The following is an 18,650-nucleotide window of genomic DNA, read 5'->3' on the forward strand; positions in this document are numbered from 1 at the left end:
GGGAGAAAAGCAGAAGGGAAGAAAATGAAATATAGGGCAGACAACAGCAATACTTCAAGGTACAAAGGGAAATGGGATGGAAATGGAAATGCACAAGACTAATAAATAAAATGCAGAAGATTGGCTTAACCAAAACTAAGGAAAAAAGATGTCTCTGCCCAATACTATTTACATTTTATTATCCTTTGCAAATGCTTATTTATAAAGATTGTAGCTGAACTGCCTTACTGTGGTCCTGTGGTCACAATGTCACATGAAGATAGACATGCATAAAAGTTCACAAAAAACCCCTAACAGCTGTAGGTCAGTTTTGAAACTATAACAATGGGGGCTGGAGTAATAGAGCAGTGAAGAGTTCTCAGGAATAGAATGCTATGTGAAGAGGCCCCAGGAACAGAATACTATAAATCCTTATTTAGTTAACAACCAATTTTTCAAAGAGACTCAAGCAGAAACTGTAACAGAATACGAGTTAAATAGCAACTTTTTAGCTGATAGAAGGAAAATGTAACTTAGAATTACCTTCGATGACTGTAATACTCAGAGACATCTCCTCCCCACCCCACTCCAGAAAATTTAAATTTGCCTGTGTAAATGATAATATAATGCACGGCATCCAGATTTGCACATGTGCATTAGGAATTTTGTCATAGGAATCAGTAATTAAGCATGAGTGACTATTAGTCAGTATATATATATATGACTCTTCCCTTGACACCTTTTTGAATAAAAGACTGTACTTGTTTCCTAGAAATTGTGCCAGGGCTCTGTGAGTTACAGGAGCTGATGTTCTGTGTACATGGAAAAACTGCTGGATTATGCCAGAAAGTCAAGATGACCTAAAGAGATCAGTAGAGGAACAAAGAAACAAGGACCCTAGCCAATAGGTTCTAAGGGGCCCATCTTAAATCAAGAAGGTAAACAAGATGGTGAACTGCTTTGGCTCAGAAATGATGTTAGAGAAAAAGTAAATCTGGAAGTGCAAGCTCGTGACCAGGGACTCAAGAAACCCACTGACTCAAAAGATGAGCAGTTATGCACATGCAGACCTTGTTAGCAAATATGATGCCAGTCAATTATGAGTAAAAATGAGTATGTATTAGAGAGAGGCAAATGCCCGCGTTCCAAGATGGCTTTGTGGAATTAATACCTAGCACCCAAACATGAAAAAAAACCAAATATCTTGGCTCTGGGCCAGATACTGGCTTTACACTGCAGGTACTGAATCTTGTTTGAGGAACACCACCAGCTGTGTTGATGGAGATAAGAAACAGATGTAGGGGTGTGTTTTTGGGAAAAGGAGAACAGTTTGACCTAAAAAACACAGAATGCAATAAAGGGAAACTAAGACAATGAGATAAAAGGGAAGAGACTGATTATGATGCTGACATCTCAAGAGACAGAAATAATTAACCATTTGCCCAGAGAGTTACAGGTCTTGCCTTCTTGTTGTAAAATGTGAATTATGTAAAAATTCGCTTAAGAAAGGATGTTACTTGATAGTTCATATTTATATATTCTCAAGCCTAATTAACAAGAAAGAAGATACAACCAACAAAGCAGGTAGCAGTTAACAAGCAAGCTGTAAGCAATGCCCAGGTGTTAAAGACAAAGTACTTGTTGGCCTCCTTAAAGTTTAGGGCTTGACATGCTTGATCTCAGGCCTAGTGGGAGGTTAGCAAAGCTTGGGAAGAATGTACTACTGACAGAGGACACAAAGAATGCAGAGTTTCTAGGCCATAAGGACATCTGGAAGCACTCCCATGATAAGGAAGAAACTAATAAAGACAACTCAGCAACTGTGCTGAAATTGGCTCTGACTGGTTAAAGGTAATTCTGACACAGGCAGATCACAACCACCGACTCAAGAAACCCACCAACCCAAAAGAAGTGAAAGATTGGGCATGTGGACTAATTACCATAAGAAGGAACCTCCAAAGCATACTGGATTTTTCTTACCAGTTATTTGTCACCCTTTGTTAAATTACACCTCTCACAGTATAAAATATATGATAGCTGAAGAACCACACTATTACAAATATTAAGAAATTAGGACAAGACAAAAAAAAATAATAGTTTTTATAACTGATGGCACTTACTTTAAAGAATCTTCTCCTTTTGGCTTTTTATTCTTAAGATGTGACATGAACCATGATTCACAAGTAAAGGAATGAATACTTCTATGAGAATAGTAAACACTGGGGTTATCAGGGTGAGGTTTACTTTCACTGTCCCTATCTCTCTGTCTTAAAGCCATTTTGACTAATGCTGCTAGAGCCTGTACTGCCCTCCCCAGCTTACCTAACTACCAGAATGCTACTGCAATCAAGCTGCCTTTATTATGGTAAGGAATCAGTATCTCAGCATGATCTCACTCTGAATCACCCCTCACATCACAGCTCTTAATAGACTGCTGACTTATGTGGATTACTAAGCAATTCCTATAAAAATAATACTGCTGGGAATATTATAATTTTATCTTATTTTGTTCCAGTTGTGAAAAATAACTGTCTAGAGGACAATTACTCATGGAAGGTATGTCAACTCATGGTGCCAGAGATGAGCTCACTCTCGAGTAGCCCTTCAGCAAATATTGTGATATTTACTTCCTCAAGATTTGAATCAAAATTTGCAGGTTTTTTGTTGTTAATCAGTACCTATAGCTAGGCAGTTATGATTAAGCAATTGCAAGGTGAAACTTGTGGGCATGGCTAATTCTTTGTTTTAAGGAAAAGGGAACACAATCCCAAAATAATTGGGCTGTCTGGATAAGAGCCCTTGGAGTGAAGTCAGCAGGACTGAGCAGTAACTGGGGGAAAGATAGTCCTGGCAGGGGAGATAGAAACCACCAACCCCTGTCCACCAAGTTAAAACAGATCGCCAAATGGAATGGGGAGAAGAAGTGCACATGTGGAATAATTAGCATGAGAAGCAAGAGATAGAACTGGTAAATAAGGGTCTGAGTACTAATTAATGAAAAAGCTGTACAAATTGTAACCAATGAATGCTGATGGCTTTGTTTGCTAAAATGTGCAAATAGTGTAAAGTTTTGATGGTGATGATAGACTTTTGTGAGTTGCCCCCCAATTTCCTAGTTTGTACAGAATACAATAAAGAAATAGGAATTCCTCACCTTGGTGTGTCAAGTGCTGTCACACACCAACCAGGTGATGAGCCTGTGCTTGGGACAACACAGAATGTTCTTTTAAACCACACCCATTAAATATTTGCAACTGTAGGTGGCAGCTGTCAAAATGATGTCAAGAACGTATTACTCAATTTGAGTATCAATTATTGCATTGCTGTTTCCAGTTCAATTTAATTTATTAGCATCCCAAAATCTCTGCTTTCAGTACATACAGAACAACTTAATGGTTTATTTAAGAAATGGAAATTAGTATAATTAAAAACTTGCCCGCTGTTAGAGACCGAATGCAATTATTTTTCTGGAACCAATGACTTTTACTTCGAAATTGAGACGATCTGTTTTCCAATATTGCCTCCGTTCATCATGGACTGGAAAGCAGCTTCAAGAGAAATAATTAAGTAAGTTTATGCCAAGCAAAACAAGCCAAGTAGCTTCCAAAAGAGAAACCAAAAATGGTAGAAGCAACTGTATTAAGCAGCTCCCAAAAAAGGAGACATACCATTTAGGACCTAATCATATTTATCCTTAATTATGTGTTAAATTATGAAGGAGATTAAAAAAAAGCTAGCCAGTAATAAACTGCCAAGGGCAGCTTTGTGTAACAATTTAAAAAGAATTATCTGTAAGCAACAGTTTGATGCTACATAAGACGTGATTGGACAGCTCACAAATGCTGTGGGTCACATTTATGAAAGAAAAGATTTATAAATATTGTACAGTAGTGGGAGAAGCTGGTACAAAAGAATCTATCTCTGAGTAAACAAAGTATGAAAGTATGATATATGACTGATATATTTGACCAAGTTACTTCAAAATACATATGTATACCAGTAAGGAGGAACTAGCAATGACTAGAATAAATCGAAATCTAGGAGATTTAGTTATCACTTAATCCTACTAGTTTTCAATCTTGTGGGACTAATGGCTAAAGGGACTAAATCACACTCTTCCCTCTTCCTTGAAGGGGACACATTTTTAATACACATCACATGGCTTATATCACCAGACCCTCTTAATTTTTGTATTTCCTTTGTTACAGGTACTTTGAACAGACTACAGAACACTTTGTTCTATTAAAAGAAATTAATTTTACTTTCTTTAGTAAGATGCTTTGCCCTTTCTTCTGTATACTTTTAATTTTTTTTTGTTAGCAAATCTAATAACTTCTGTTAGATATTGTGTTTTTAAAGTATAAATTCAAGGATTTTAAAAAACATTTGCTTATATGCAAGTTCAAAGAAAGGGGCAGCACTTTAAACCTCTAAGATCAGGATGATTATCACCAGCTGCTAAGATAGCAGTCTAAGAATAAATTCCCCTCAGTACTAAAACAATAATAAAATCTAAATTTATATTAAATTATTTTTAAATATATAATAATTCTCTTACAGAACATTTTAATAATAAGTGAAAAATTATTGTAACAAAAATAATGTTTTTGATGAAATACAAAAATCTAAACTGACAAATGAAACAAAGTTAACCTCTGTCATTGTATATAATCAGGTCAATATTCTTCAAAAATGATGTAAATATCTTACCACCGATGTTTGCTAAGCCTTCTACCACAGTCTCTCTGACCTGTCAATGCAAACAAGAGGAGCATTTCACATTTCTTAGAAACATGCCAAGAAACTGCCATAGAAACCACCAAAATCTAAAGACTTCTCTCGCTACAATGGTCAGGGCTCTGTTTGGACCAGATTCTTTGAACAAGAGAGGTGTGAATATTTTCTGATAAATTTGCAGGTGGGTTAATTCTTTAATCAGATCCCTGCCCCTACCAAAATTTAACATCTTGCTATTTTTCCAGGAAAATTACTGATCACTTGAAGAACCAAAATCTAATTCAGACAGACCTCACAGGGAAGGCACAGTTAAGCATATACTCATTACAAAGTAATAAATGGTGATTATAAAGCTTGATGTAAAATTTCCAACAAGATCCTCAAAAGCCTTCAGGACACTTAACTTATTAGGTATTTGAAAGTACTTTTTTAAAATATTTTGAAAGTCTGCATCTTTAAGTAAAAAAGCACTTGCACCCTATGCTGAAATAAAGAAGACATGAGCAGCATGTAATCAGAGAAGTCAGTCATCCTACAGTCAGACCATTCTCAGCAAGTACCTTTTAAAAAACAGTGCTACCTAATAAGCTTTCAATTATACTTACACATTTTTTAAAAGGTCTGTTCAATCCTGAGGCACAGTAAGAGAGCCAGAGACAAAGAAATTAGTCCTCTTGTAGTAGGAGATAGTATCAAAGTCCATAGATTAAACCTAGAAGTTCTCACCTTCAGTTTACCTTCTTGGATCCACTGGCAGAGTTGTAATACACTAGCTTCTTGTTTGTCCATGTAGTTCAACACCAAGAATCTTTCCCTGTGAAAGAAAAGAATGAGCTTTAGTTTAAGAAACTTTGATCAATGTCCTTGAAAATCTTTAAAAATCTTTTCAGAAAACAGCCTTGATGAAACTGAAGGGTTATTGAGCACAAATGATAAAGAAATGTAGATCAGGGCCTTGCTAGTTTGTTGTGACAATTTCCTGCAGTGGGAGCTTGACAGTAACATCAGTCTTAGGAAGATTTCTTCAAGTATCAGATAGAAGAGTAATAAAAATCGAGTAGTAAAGTAGTATCACCAGAATAAGTAAATATCCATAAAATGTGAGCAAATTCCTATTATTTTTTATTTTTTCTTTTTCTTTTTTTTCAGTGGTAGGGAGAATAATTAGTGAACCTGCAACCAGATGGTGAGACTAACTTAACTTTCAGGCTCCCCACAATTTTGCATATCCTGCTGTCATGGCTTTCCATAGCAATTGAGAAATGGAAATTATCATCAAAAATGATAATTACTTGTAGGGACATACTGACTAAATTTTCCACTGCATTCTACTATGCATGGTGTATTTTACTAATTTTATCCATTTTTTTACAAGGGCAGACAACTGTAACAGGGACAAGGAAAGATTTCAATTAGGAGAGATCAATTGATTTGCACAGAAATCAAGTCTCCCAAATGTCCTGCAATGCAATGACTGAAAAATCCAAGACTCTCCTCCTAATCTCTGCCTTAGCTCCGTCTGAACCCTAAGAGGAAATTCAGCAATTCCCAGAGTCAGAACATAATAAAAATGTTCTACCCATATATATCTGTCACACCTACAGTTCCATTATCTAATAAACCCCCAAATACTAAAAATGTAATTTCAATAAAATCACCGCATCAGCTGCATCCTTATGCCTGAATTACAACATTTTGAGAGAAGGCACTTCGCAAAACTTCTGAGAACAGAACTATGGCAACACCTTCCCTTGTACTAAAGAATTGTCAGGGATTAAAGGACTGAATCAAGCAACTCAAATAAAATGTAACAAATGATATCTATGATTCTATATAAAAACATCCTTTCCCATTTTTTTATGCTGATAAGACAAATGTAAGAGAAAGGATCTATTGATACCATGATTATATTTTCCTTTTTAGGCATGACAACATTCTGTTCCAATTACAAGTAGCTACTGCAGATTACAGACTACCATCCAAACACCATATGAACAATCTACCTGGAACTTGGTCACAAGCTCTGGAGGAGAACTGTACCTTGTGATGTTCCTTTCTTTCTGTATTTTTTCTGTGTCAGGAGGCAGTGGAGGGGGATAAGGCACGTCTTTGTTATACTGAGAAATCTGTCCACACAGGATGATATGACTGTTCTGATTCATCTATTTGGGACAGCATAAAGTGAGAAAAACGGCATTCCTCAGTCTCAGAAACTAAATTTTTCAGATGCAATAGATGTTATTGCAAAATTTTCACTAGCCACATTTCCTGTAAGAGTGGGAGAATTGCATGCAGTCCCACAGAATCTATGACAACATTAAAATAGGTAAAATTGCAAGGTAATAGTGGGTAAATAACTGCTATTCAGCCTAGTGTAATTTTAAAAGGCACAAAATAGAAGGAATATAGGAAATTAGTATCTTGCTGTGGGCCCCCAGAATCAGCACCTGAAGTCTGTTACTGAAGTGGAAAGCTGTGGTGTATTACAGGCTGGACTCCAGTATGAGTTAATTGAAAGCTGGGCATGCAGACATTGGAGAATGACTAGAATAAACATGACAGCTGGAATAATCACCTGACTTATAACTGTATCACTGATGTCACCACCAACATTGTCAAAGTAAACATCCACACCACCCGGGCAGAGTTCACGTAGCTGTTTTGCCACATCCCCCTTCTTGTAATTGATAGCAGCATCAAACCCCATTTCTTGGACCAAAATGGAGCACTTTTCATCTGTGCCAGCAATCCCCACCACTCTAGAGCAGCCCTCCAGACGGCCAATCTGCAGGCACACAGTTAAAAAAAAACAAACCAACCAAAAACCCAAACACAAATTAGATCATCCATCTGCATAAAAGTACCAGTGGAAGAAAGGGGGTCCTAAGGGGTGTTACAGTTATTCTCATCCCACTAAACCCCAGGCAGCAAACACTCCCATCTCATGTGACACAACCACTTCTTGTCACTCCCTCCTCACAACTACACACAGGGCAGGTACAATCAAAATTTACCATCTTTTCAAACCCACTGAGTGCAGACTATGTTTGTGGAATCAACAATGACTGCCAGTACTGGAGAACCAAATATAGTAGAAAATGACCATCTGCCGAGTACCATAAGTGATAAAAGGAAAAAAAAATTAGCCAATAATTGATTTAAATACAACCTTCATAGATTTGCTCATGCATTGCTTCTTCATAGCTTCTCTTTATTAGTAGGTCTAAAGTTTGCTTAATATCAATTTTGTTTGTGTATATATATATCTAGAGAGATATTTGTAGATATGCACATACACACCGCAAACAGGTTCTGCAAAGCAGAGGAGGATAAAAGGACTGTAAATCTCAAAACACAAAGGATGTCATGGAACACAGCACAAAGGGTTTACCACATTACTATTTTCTAATAGAGAAAAAAATGAAAGTCTCCAGTCAATACAGTGTTGGGATGGAAGGCTACCATATAAATGTATAATAAATACATGTATATATACACCATCTATTTTACTTGTGCTAGCAACAAGTAATCACCACTATCTGTGTTCTCTCTCTCTATTTCATGAAACTTGATTTTCACATGTCAAGTCTTTCACACTGAGAGTGTGTGCCAAATCTGTGAAACTGGCCGTTCCCACAGGATTATATCTGCTCACGTTTACAAAGATTTTATCTGTATATTTAATAACCAGCATGTTTCAGAAGAGCAAACTTGCTAACAGAGTATGTTTGCATGCCCTAAGCCTGCACCTACCTGGCCAGCCAAAGAGCCGCAGGCACCGGCCGCTCCGCTCACCACCATGGTCTGATTTGCACCCATGGCCACGTGTCCCTTCTCCCTGATTCCCAACAGGGCCGTCAGCCCCGTGATGCCAGCTGCACCCAGAAAGTAGGAAAGGCGTCCATTTACAAGCTGTGGCTCCAGCTAGGGAACAGAAAGTAGGTAGGAGGTCATTTGTTTCTAAGGTGAGGTTCTGCTCTTAAGATTGCCTGAGGGTAGAAAACGAATTCAGGATATTTACCAGGCAAGGTAAAACTGGTAGGGATGAGCTATCTCTAGCTCTACTCTAACAACAAGTCTGTACAAAAATGTTATGTCTCTGTGGTTTTAGAACAAGTTTTTAAGCAAAGTAACTCACAAAAACTTAAATTATGGAAGCGTTAAAAAAAAGTTGGGAGATACAAAGTTTCCAACAATGGTGAACTATTCCTATGCTAGCATAAAAGGATAAAAATGCACCATTTTATCAAATATGGTGTTTGCAGATCAGTAACAGAGAGTCCTAAAGGAAGGAGTTTATTGGAAAGTATAAATTCTCCAACTACAGTAATTTTCTGTTATGAGAGAACAATCAACACAATATCCCTAATGCACTGAAACCTCTCGACTTCCAAGTTCATATTGAATACTCTTTCTTATGTGAATGTAAAACCTGAGGTAAAAGCTTTTACTAACATAGGTTAAAAAAATAGATTAAATATACCTAAAGTCTTTGATGTGTTGCAGTTACACTCTCATGAAGAAGTTCTATTAGAATTAAAATAATTAAGAGAATTATTTATTGGAATAGCTTCAGGGAATTTTTTTTAAAACAACAATTAAAATAATAATGGCCTTAATATATTAACCAGCAAAATTGTTATTAAAAATAATATATAAATCTTGGCACCTATGTGTTGATCTGCCTTTTGAGAACTGATTGCTTCAGTAAGTATGTTTCTTTTGCACAAAAAAATAGTGTCATTAGCAGCTGTTTAGGGAAAAAAAAATAGAAGTTTTGGGTGGGAAAAAAAGTATTTAGGAAAAAAACAGTCACACACAACCTGGGCTTTTTACTTCTATTACCTTTTGCAGCGAGTCTCCATCAAGAATTGCTGCAGTCTGCCAGGGCCACGTGAAGGAGGTTACAAAGTCTCCTTTAGCAAGGTTATGGTGCTGGCTCTCCTCCACCACCCCGATGCCCCCACCGTCAGCAACTTCAGACAGCTGCCAGGGCCGCAGGTAATCCGAGCCCGTGTCCTCATTCATTCGGCAGCGCTGAAAGACAAGGCTCTAATGAAAGGCTCTGGTGGAACATAGCTGGTTTACCAGTTCAAGCTGGGTGGGGGACAAAGGTGGGTTCTGAGCTTCAAACACAAAGGGCTACTCAAAAATCTCTCAATAAGCCCCAAGTATTCGTAATCTTTTCTTAGATCCCTCTTTCCCCTTGTTTGCTCAGTACAAAAGGAGGATGGACCATCCTGATCTCCATCAGTGTTACCAAAGCCAACACATTCTACAGATGTTGGCTCAAAAGCACCAGCACAACTGACAATGACTGGCTTGGGTCTGATGAGAACCCTATAAATGCTATTCCTCAACTGAAGGAATCCTAGAAATGCAGGATTGAAAAAGAATGCCCACGAGTCATTTAGTCTACACCTGTGCACTGAAGAGCAGTCAAATATATGCAGACCACCCCTGACAGAGATCTGTTTAATGAAACATCTTGAAATGGGACACATTTTCTTTCCAGTTTCCCATGTAGCTACAGCCAGTATTTCAAGATTCTTAAACTTTTCCTTAATTCTCAAGCTAAATGTACTTTCTTGAAATCTAGACTGGTTTTTTTCCTACTATCACCATCTATGGAGGGAATAAATCATCAGAATTCTCTTTATAGCAGACTTTAACAGACTGTATCTGTCTGGTTCCTCTTCTACCTTCACTTCCATTTCAACCCACAATTCTCTCAACCACATGATTTCTGTAATTTTGCATGACTGGAAAAAAAAGAATACATAAAAGGCCAAGTTCAGAAAAAACTGATACAAACAAATCTGTAATGGCTTACAGTCTCTTCCTGGTCCAATGAAGTCACATTCCTATATATATATCCCAAGCATATTAATGCCAAATTCCTTCCCAATATAACTCCATCAGAATGAATACAATTACTATGTTACACTAGATATATATTTGTTCTGTAATTGGTAACTTTGGTGTTAAACATCATGACAAGTTGAAGGTACTTAAAAGAACAATGGCTTAGCTCTGAGTCCATCACCTACCATGTAGGGGTCCACTGAGAGATAGAGAGTTTTAACACGGACTTGTCCCACTTGGACTGTATCTGCTATTGTACTTTGCTCCAGTCGGAAGTTTTCAGCCACTGGCACTCCATTCTTACCTAGAGTTATAGTAGAATTTAACAAATAAATGAATCAATGTAAAACTTTCCTTAACCAACAGAGGAAGGCCGTTTTATAAGGTAGTTCTTTTTAGAATAAATTAGGTTGTATATTTACTCAGGTGTAAAACTAGAACAAACTACTCCCACCTTTCTGCCTCTTCTGGCTCAACTGAGACTGAGGGAATACAGACTGAAGCCACTACACATGCACATTCTGCAAGGGCATCATTTCATAGAGACTTCCTTACATTAAAGCTTCCCAGAAACATCCATAAAATTGTGGAAAGGACCCCAGAACTGGAGGCTTCATCCTCAGGTTGGTACTACATGCAGCAGGGCAATCAGACAACTGGAACCACCAGTGCTGAGACAGCCAGACAGCCTTGCCTATTTTAGGTCAGAGTGACTGCACAGCTAGAGCAGGCTCCTGCTGCACCATTTAAAAGACTTAATTGCAGGTCACACAATAGCTCTTAACACTTAAAACTATTTTAGCATTAAGCAGCATACAATACTCCCTGCGAAACTTAATGTCTTCTACACCAGATTTATGAACTCACTACTCAAAATACTGTGCTAATCCATAACAAGGCAAATGTGTAAACAAGAGAGTAAACAAAACCTCAACAGTGTAAACTTAAACACCAAATCCTTTGAAACATGAGAGTAGCAAAAGATTCAATATTTACTACAAGGAAACAAAAATTAATATTAACCAAATATTTTAGACACCTCTTACAATGCAAAAAAAATAAATGTGAGAACTAAAAAGTCATGTCCCCTAATCTTTCTTCACTTTCAGCCTCTACACTTAGAGTTTCCTCATATATTACATGTTAACCCTTTTTTTCTCACACAACAGTTTAGAAATCTGCAGACTAAACAAATGCAGTTTGAATATATGGCACATATTCAATAGAAACGTATCTATACTAACACAATTTACATTTATTAATAAATGCAGACAAATTTATTACAAATATATGTATTTATATTCATGGAAATTGATACATTTATATATAAATAAATGCACTTTAATAAACTTTATTGCTGCATACAATATTAAGATATATAAATGTCAGTATCTCAAATTAGTGTCCATTTCTACCGTCACCATTCTGGAGCATTAGGCAATCAGAACAAACACATTGCTTTTTAGTGGAGAGAAATACATACCAGGCCGTGAATTCAGCACTACTCTTTGTATAATCATCTCTGCTTTTGTAGCAATTTCACACTGGATTTCTACAAAAAAAAAATGTTGTTTGAAGGCCTGAAATATAATTTTTTTTGAAAAAAGAATATGAGGCAAAGTACTCAGTAATTTGGAAACTGGGAATGAAATACAGACCTCCCCAACTTCAGGATCCATGCCCAAGGAAGATATAAAGAATCATATAAACCAACCTCAAGCATAACATAAACAAACATGTGAATAAGGAGTTTCCCTGTTTATCTTATTAAAGCTCTGATTTATTCAATGTCACAGTAGCACCTGCTGGAAAGAAGGAAAACAGTAATGCACCATGCTCCTTGTAGGACCCTCACCAGCCCCTAGCAGGCAGAAGGAGAGGTGTCTGATTAGCTTTCCTGTGCTGACTGAGAACAGCACTCTGTTCCACCTACCAGACACAGAGGCACCTTTGCACACAAAGTCAGGTGCCACTCAATAAAAGGCAGGCAGGCACACCAGAATAGCAGTCTGCAGGTGCATGATAAAAAGATATTGTTGTGTAAGATGTTTTGTAAGAAAAAGCAATTCTTTCTATTAGCAGTGCCCAAAGATGAGAAAGAATGAGATCATCACTCAATCTGTTCTACAGAAAGATTTATCCCTGAATTTCAACAGTTTTAAAAGAGGATTGCAAATCTGTGATTTTGCACCTGTAAGACCCAAAGTTATTAAGAGGAAATTACCCTGACTTAACAGGAGGAAAAACATGATCTCACATGCTCTCAGATCTAATACAAAATAAAAATGTGACTACTATTTTCAGCCAAGAGCCATAAATAACCAACCTCCATACAAACAAAGGACATTAAAGAATCAAACATGATAGCTAACATCTTTGTCATAATGTTTATCTTGCTGACAAGAACAGCAAATTGGAGTAAATCTAATAGATGAGCCTAGAAAGAGTACATCATCGCCACTTATCCAACATCTTTGTTCTTTGAACACTCCAAAATACAAAACCTTCCGTCTGTACTGCTACAGTGCTTACATAACAGCACTCACAAACCATCAAGAACTAGAGTCTGGAATGCTACAAAACAACTAAAAAGTTATTAGGAGAAAAGGTGCATATCCCTGGCCATCCCTCCTGTCTAAAATACACAGCTGACTCAAAACATAAGTATCTTGTTAAAGAAACAGATCAAGTTTTAACATTTTATTGTGTTTGCACTTGAAAAGCTACTTATTTGGGAAAAGTTACTAAAAAGTGAATTTCTTTCCAGTATTTCAACACCTAAGGATGCTACAAGGAATGAATCTCAAATGTGTCTTTACAGCATCACAAAATGCTAAAAAACAAGTGACCTGCAGAGCTCTTTGGACAAAACAGTGTAAAACAATAGTCTACAACAAAAGGAAAAACCTCCACACTTTGATGAAATTACTACTTACTGTTTGTAAACAAAAATGTGCATTGAAAATTAAGGACTTAACAATTTAAAAGTGAAATAGAAATCCATCTTTATACCCACACAGCTGATATAATCTCTAGAACATGAATAATGTAAAACCCTAACAGGAAGGATGGATTAAGAGAAAGTTTGGTAGGTTCAGCACTGTACTCAGCTATAGACTTCCTGTGTGATCATGGGCACATCTCTCTGTATTTATTTTACAGAATATTTTTCAGAACAAAACTCCAAATTCTTCCTGATAACATCTGCCAAAAAAAATTACATTCAAGTAGCACAACTATTATTCCCAGAGCAGCTGATTTAGCATCTGAGAATTTCTGCTAATACAAGGAGCATTTCATAAACTGTCAGATGTGCCCAGCGCAGTTTAAAAGGACAAGCCCACTCTAGTAAATGATTTGCACACATTTGCAACTCAGCTGAAGTTTGTAACCACTAATCAAACTGCTCTGTGCACAAATAATGAGTTAAGAATGCAGTAAATATACGAATGCAGTAAATATAATATAATTTTCATCTGACATGAAATCTGGGCACATCACTCCTTGATATATAGTATCCACACCCATGGCTGAGGGTTTGAGCCTCTGTTTTTAAACCACACAGAGCAGGCAGAACTGCTGTAGAGCTCATGCCTTACAGAGCAGTCCACTGTCAAATCTCCATTTTTGTTAGCCTAAAACTAAATATGTGTATTATGCAAACACAAAACCCCAATCTGAACAAGAGAGGATGAAGATAATTTTTATTGTGACTAACACACTCCTGAAATATCTGCTTTCTATGATTATACAGAGGGGGGAAAACCCAGTTACATAAAGAAAAAAAAATCCAAGATATTAACATACTAAAAGGAAGACAAAGCAATACAGAGCAGCATAGATAAATGTGAGTAGAAAAATTATCCAATGTAAGTTTAGACTACTCTGAATGCCTGACATTTTGAAGGAACAAAACCACTGTTTATTTCCCAGTTTGTTTTCACAGCTTTTGTTTGAGGAGCCTGTGTACTGATTCAATTTGAAGATCTTCCAGGTACTATGAGTGGGTGGACAAAAAGTGAAACTGGCAACTGAATTGTCTCCAATTCTGTGACAGCTGCCACAGCATACAACACTGCAGATGGACATTCACTTCTAAATAGGACTGCACCTACAGTGGAAGTCAGCAGCACCATTGCACAAGCAAATGGTCACAGTAACACCATAACACAATAAGAATCAAACTTTCCTCACATTGAAAACAATACAGAAGTGGCTAAAGAAAATAAGTAGAGGCACCATCTTTTAGCACTGTATAGTGAAGAAAACTTTTGGAAAAAGAGAACAGATTTTCTATAAAAAGTGAAATAAAGGCGATCTGTACCATATACACAATTCTTTTCAACACACACATAGTGCCAGTGTGCAGGATGTTTTTCACTATTTTTTAAAAAGACAACACAATTATTATTTTTTAGCTTTTCCAGACAAAATCAATCTGAGTTGGTTTAACTCTTTAAATCAAATAGAGTAAAAATTCCAAGTTTTAACATCATTGTGCTATGCCAATCACCTGATCCACCCTATGAGTAGATCAGGAGCATTAACCAGCACAACAGCAGCATCTTCAGGGGAGTCTCAAGTATGTTTTAGCCCAGATTTACTTCTCCTCTTGCCTTTCTTTCCCCACTGTTTCAGAGACACGTGACAACTCCTTTCAAAAAGTTAAATAAATTCCTCAGTGCTAAAATGCTCCAGTTTGTTTGCCCTAGGCTTGGTTCCCAGAACTTCTTGTTTTGGAGACTGCCCATAAGGCAGAGTTTTCAGTTGCCTATACTCTTGCCAAAACAAGTCACCTGCTTCCAAGTTATTACAGCCCATGCCAGATGCAGTTTAGTTAAAAAGCAAAAGGAAGAACAGGTAGTCCTGTATCAGGCCCAGGCAACAAGGAGGAAGAAGGCAGGCATCTAAACAGAGAAAAAGATTTGGAAGTCCTCTGAAACTGTGATGTCAAAATGGCTGGAGCAAGGATCCTCAAAGGAAACTCAAGGAAAGAAATTTCAAGAATGACTCTGAATGAGGAACATGCAGGAAGAAAAGATGGGAAGAGCTGGGACTAGGAATCAGTAAGAACAGAGGAACATGACAAGAACAGCAACTTAATGGGCAGTAAAACAGAGAAGAGCGAAACAGAATGGGGAGAGAGAACTGAAGCAAGTGGGAACAATGAATGAGACAACCAAGCAAACTGAGGTGGGAATGACTGGTGAAAAAACAAGAAGAGACAACTGTAACTGGCAAGGTGAGGTAAATGGAAATGGAAAAGCAAATGTAATGGATTAAGTATCAAAGTTTCCACCAGCTCCACTAAGGAGCCCTACATTTGATGAATGCTAATTAATGGCAAGCCAGAATCAATATCAACTGTCATGAATGGAGAAAAATACATGCCATAAAAAGCTAAGTACTTTTATGAATTGAACCAATAAATTTAGATTTCCTAATGTTACATGTTCCATCATTGAATTTTCTGATGAGAAGTCTCTCTCATAGTGTTTTCTTCATGTGGATTTTCTGACACTGTATAAGTGTTGAGGGCAGGCTCCAATCTTTCCTCCAAGAAGCAGATGAAAAAGAAAGACAATAGTATTAGGATCTTGATGCAGCTATCTTTTTTTATATCCCCAAGAAGCCTAATATCTTTCAGCTTTTTATCAGATTTCACTGACCTACAAACCAAAAGTACCAGTAAGTATAGTCATTAATATCTACATACAATAGCACTGTATAAACTTTGCTTTTTCAGATTCAGGTGCCAAAAAAACCCTAAAAGCTTTTAGGTACCACATCTTGAAGGTTTTTTTGTTTGTTTGTTTGTTTGTTTTTCACAAAGTAGTTGCACTGTGTTAGAGTTGCTGAAAACTGTTTAAAATACCACATCTGTATATGGTCTATATACAAAAGGCCTATTCCTTCTTGGCAAAATTTCACGTAAGGAATGCAGATTGCTCCCAGGATGGCAGGAGCATCACCCGATGGGTTTTTTGAGAAGGCTATAATGCAGTTTGCAGGCTCCCACGTGAGAGCCCCTCAGAGAGCCTAGTGACTACCCAGGTTGTCAGGTACGCCCAAAGACTAAGTTAGAAAGCAGTGCTGCCAAAGGTGGAAGAGTCCTGGAGAGAGGCCTGCAGACGGGTCATTACCAGATTCGGAAGCCGCAGACAGAGCAGCCCAGGACAGAACCCAGAGAGGCAGCACAGGAGGCTCAGTCCTACAGGCTGGTCCGGGGCTGCGGGGGGCTCCGCTCCTCTCCTCAGGAACGCCTCCACCGCCCCGGGACGCGCTTTGATCTGGGGGCTCAGTAAAGGTCGATTCCAGCTCGCGTTCCAGGGACTGGGCAATGCCAGCAGCCTCTCCCAACCTCTTCCCCACCTGTGCTCCCACCTGCCCCGCAGCGAGAAGGTGCCAATGCCTGAGGACACGACTCCTGGGAAGGGGAGTACAAACTCTACCAAGCACCCGCCGCCCAGGCCGAACTGCGGTTCGCCCCCGGCACCGCTGCATCCCCTCAGAGCCCGCAGCCCCCGCTCACCTTGAGCCAACCCGAGCGCCCCAGAGACCGCCCGGCCCGGCCCCGCGCGCACGCGCGCTGACCTTAAACAGGGAAACGCCGGGGAGGCCCAGACTTAAAGCGGAGGCCCAGGCTTAAAGCGGCGATGGCCCGAGCCTGGCTGTGGCGGTGTGAGGGGCTGTGGTAGAATGTCCCCTGAATCGCATAATCACACAGAATCATTAAGGTTGCAAAAGGCCTCCAAGAGCATCGAGACCAACCTTTCACTGAACACCCTGTCTACTAGACGGGACACTAAGTGCCACATACGGTTCATTGAACGCCTTCAGGGAATGCAAGTCCACCCTTTCCCCAGGCAGCCAGATTCCAGTTAATGCTTAATAAACCATTCAGTGAAGAAATTCTGCATAATGTCCAACCTGAACCTCTTCTGGCATAGCTTGAGGCCACCTCCTCTTGTCCTGTTTCTAGCTGCCTGGAGAAGAGACCAATCCTCATGCAACTACAATCTCCTTCCAGGTAATTATAGAGAGCAATAAAGTTCTCCACCCACCAAGTCTGCTTTTCCTCAGGATAAACTCCCCCAGCTCCCTCAGCCACTCATCACACCTGTGCTCCAGACCCTTCACCACCTCCATTGCCCTTCTCTGGATCTGTTCCAGCATCTCAAAGTCTTTTTTGTTGTGACAAGCCCAAAACTGGGCACAGGACTCAAGGTGTGGTATTGCCAGTGCTCAGTACAGGGGGACAATCCCTGCCCTGCTCCTGCTGGCCACACTGCTGCTGATACACACCAGGATGCCACTGGCCTCCCTGGCCAGCTGGGCACACAGTGGCTGATGTTCCTTCCACTGCCAACCAGCATCCCCAGGTCCTTTTCCTCCAGGCAGCTTTCCAGTCACTCTTCCCCAGGCCTGTAGTGCTGCATGGAGTTGCTGTAATCCAAGTGCAGGATTCGGCACTTGGCCTTTGTGAAAAGTGCATATTATATAGTTCCACGCAGATATTTACTATATGTATTTTGTTGTATTGATTAGTAGTGCTGTATTAACATTTTAATAGTATGGTAAATGTAAAAGGTAACTTTTGTAGTTAAAATAGGAACTATGTAAGTAGGATATTTTTTTAAGAAAGGAGTGAGGTACTCGCACCAGATACCAGCCACAGGACACCTAAATCTTTCAGAGAAAAAGAATTTATTGTTCTCTTATCAGAAGAAATGAACTTATTCCAGCCTTGCTAAGAATCAAAGATGCTGTTAGGATTGAGAGGAAGAAGTTGACGATGACCAGACCGAACCTTTGTTTGAATGGAATTTATGCATCATGTATGAGATGTATGAATATTCAACATGCTATATTGTTTTTAAGGGTTAATCCTCTGTTAACGGGTGTCCTTTTTCAGGCTTATGCTGCCCAGAAAAAGGTACCCGGACGTCTGTAACTCTTTGCCTTTATTGTCTCATATTGTCCTAATTCAAATTGTCCAAATTATTATGACTCTAATTGTATTACTATTTTTATAACCATTTTATTACTATTAAACTTTTAAAATTTTA

At 38.6% G+C, this 18,650-nt stretch overlaps 1 protein-coding gene across 6 annotated transcripts; it reads right to left on the minus strand.

The window, feature by feature from the left end:
- Nucleotides 1–3,299: 3,299 nt before the first annotated feature.
- Nucleotides 3,300–17,201, minus strand: PTGR2 (prostaglandin reductase 2). 6 transcript variants are annotated; one of them, XR_013182777.1, is made up of 11 exons: nt 17,114–17,201; nt 12,065–12,133; nt 10,767–10,885; nt 9,562–9,753; nt 8,470–8,640; nt 7,292–7,501; nt 6,757–6,878; nt 5,443–5,530; nt 5,322–5,347; nt 4,690–4,729; nt 3,300–3,527 (listed from the first exon to the last, which is right to left on the minus strand). XR_013182777.1 is itself a non-coding variant. In XM_054635207.2 (10 exons), exons 2-10 carry the CDS (start codon nt 12,099–12,101, stop codon nt 3,463–3,465), a joined length of 1,044 nt encoding a protein of 347 aa, XP_054491182.1. In that variant the 5' UTR covers nt 12,102–12,133; nt 17,114–17,201; the 3' UTR covers nt 3,300–3,462. The 6 variants fall into 6 exon arrangements, 5 of the variants coding, with proteins under 5 accessions (XP_054491182.1, XP_077036337.1, XP_054491185.1 ...); XM_054635207.2 differs by lacking the exon at nt 5,322–5,347; XM_077180222.1 differs by lacking the exons at nt 5,322–5,347; nt 17,114–17,201 and adding an exon at nt 16,966–17,078.
- Nucleotides 17,202–18,650: the final 1,449 nt, after the last annotated feature.

The sequence above is a fragment of the Agelaius phoeniceus genome, chromosome 6 (assembly GCF_051311805.1).
Source record: "Agelaius phoeniceus isolate bAgePho1 chromosome 6, bAgePho1.hap1, whole genome shotgun sequence".
NCBI lineage: Eukaryota > Metazoa > Chordata > Aves > Passeriformes > Icteridae > Agelaius > Agelaius phoeniceus.

Excerpts from the sequence above, each read along its gene's own strand:
- PTGR2 (XM_054635207.2), bottom strand. The coding sequence starts at position 12,101 with ATGATTATACAAAGAGTAGTGCTGAATTCACGGCCTG. Across the intron at positions 5,531-6,756 it reads AAAGAAAGGAACATCACAAG|GGAAAGATTCTTGGTGTTGA; the intron begins GTACAGTTCTCC and ends TTTCTTTCACAG. Across the intron at positions 4,730-5,442 it reads TCCAAGAAGGTAAACTGAAG|GTCAGAGAGACTGTGGTAGA; the intron begins GTGAGAACTTCT and ends TTGCATTGACAG.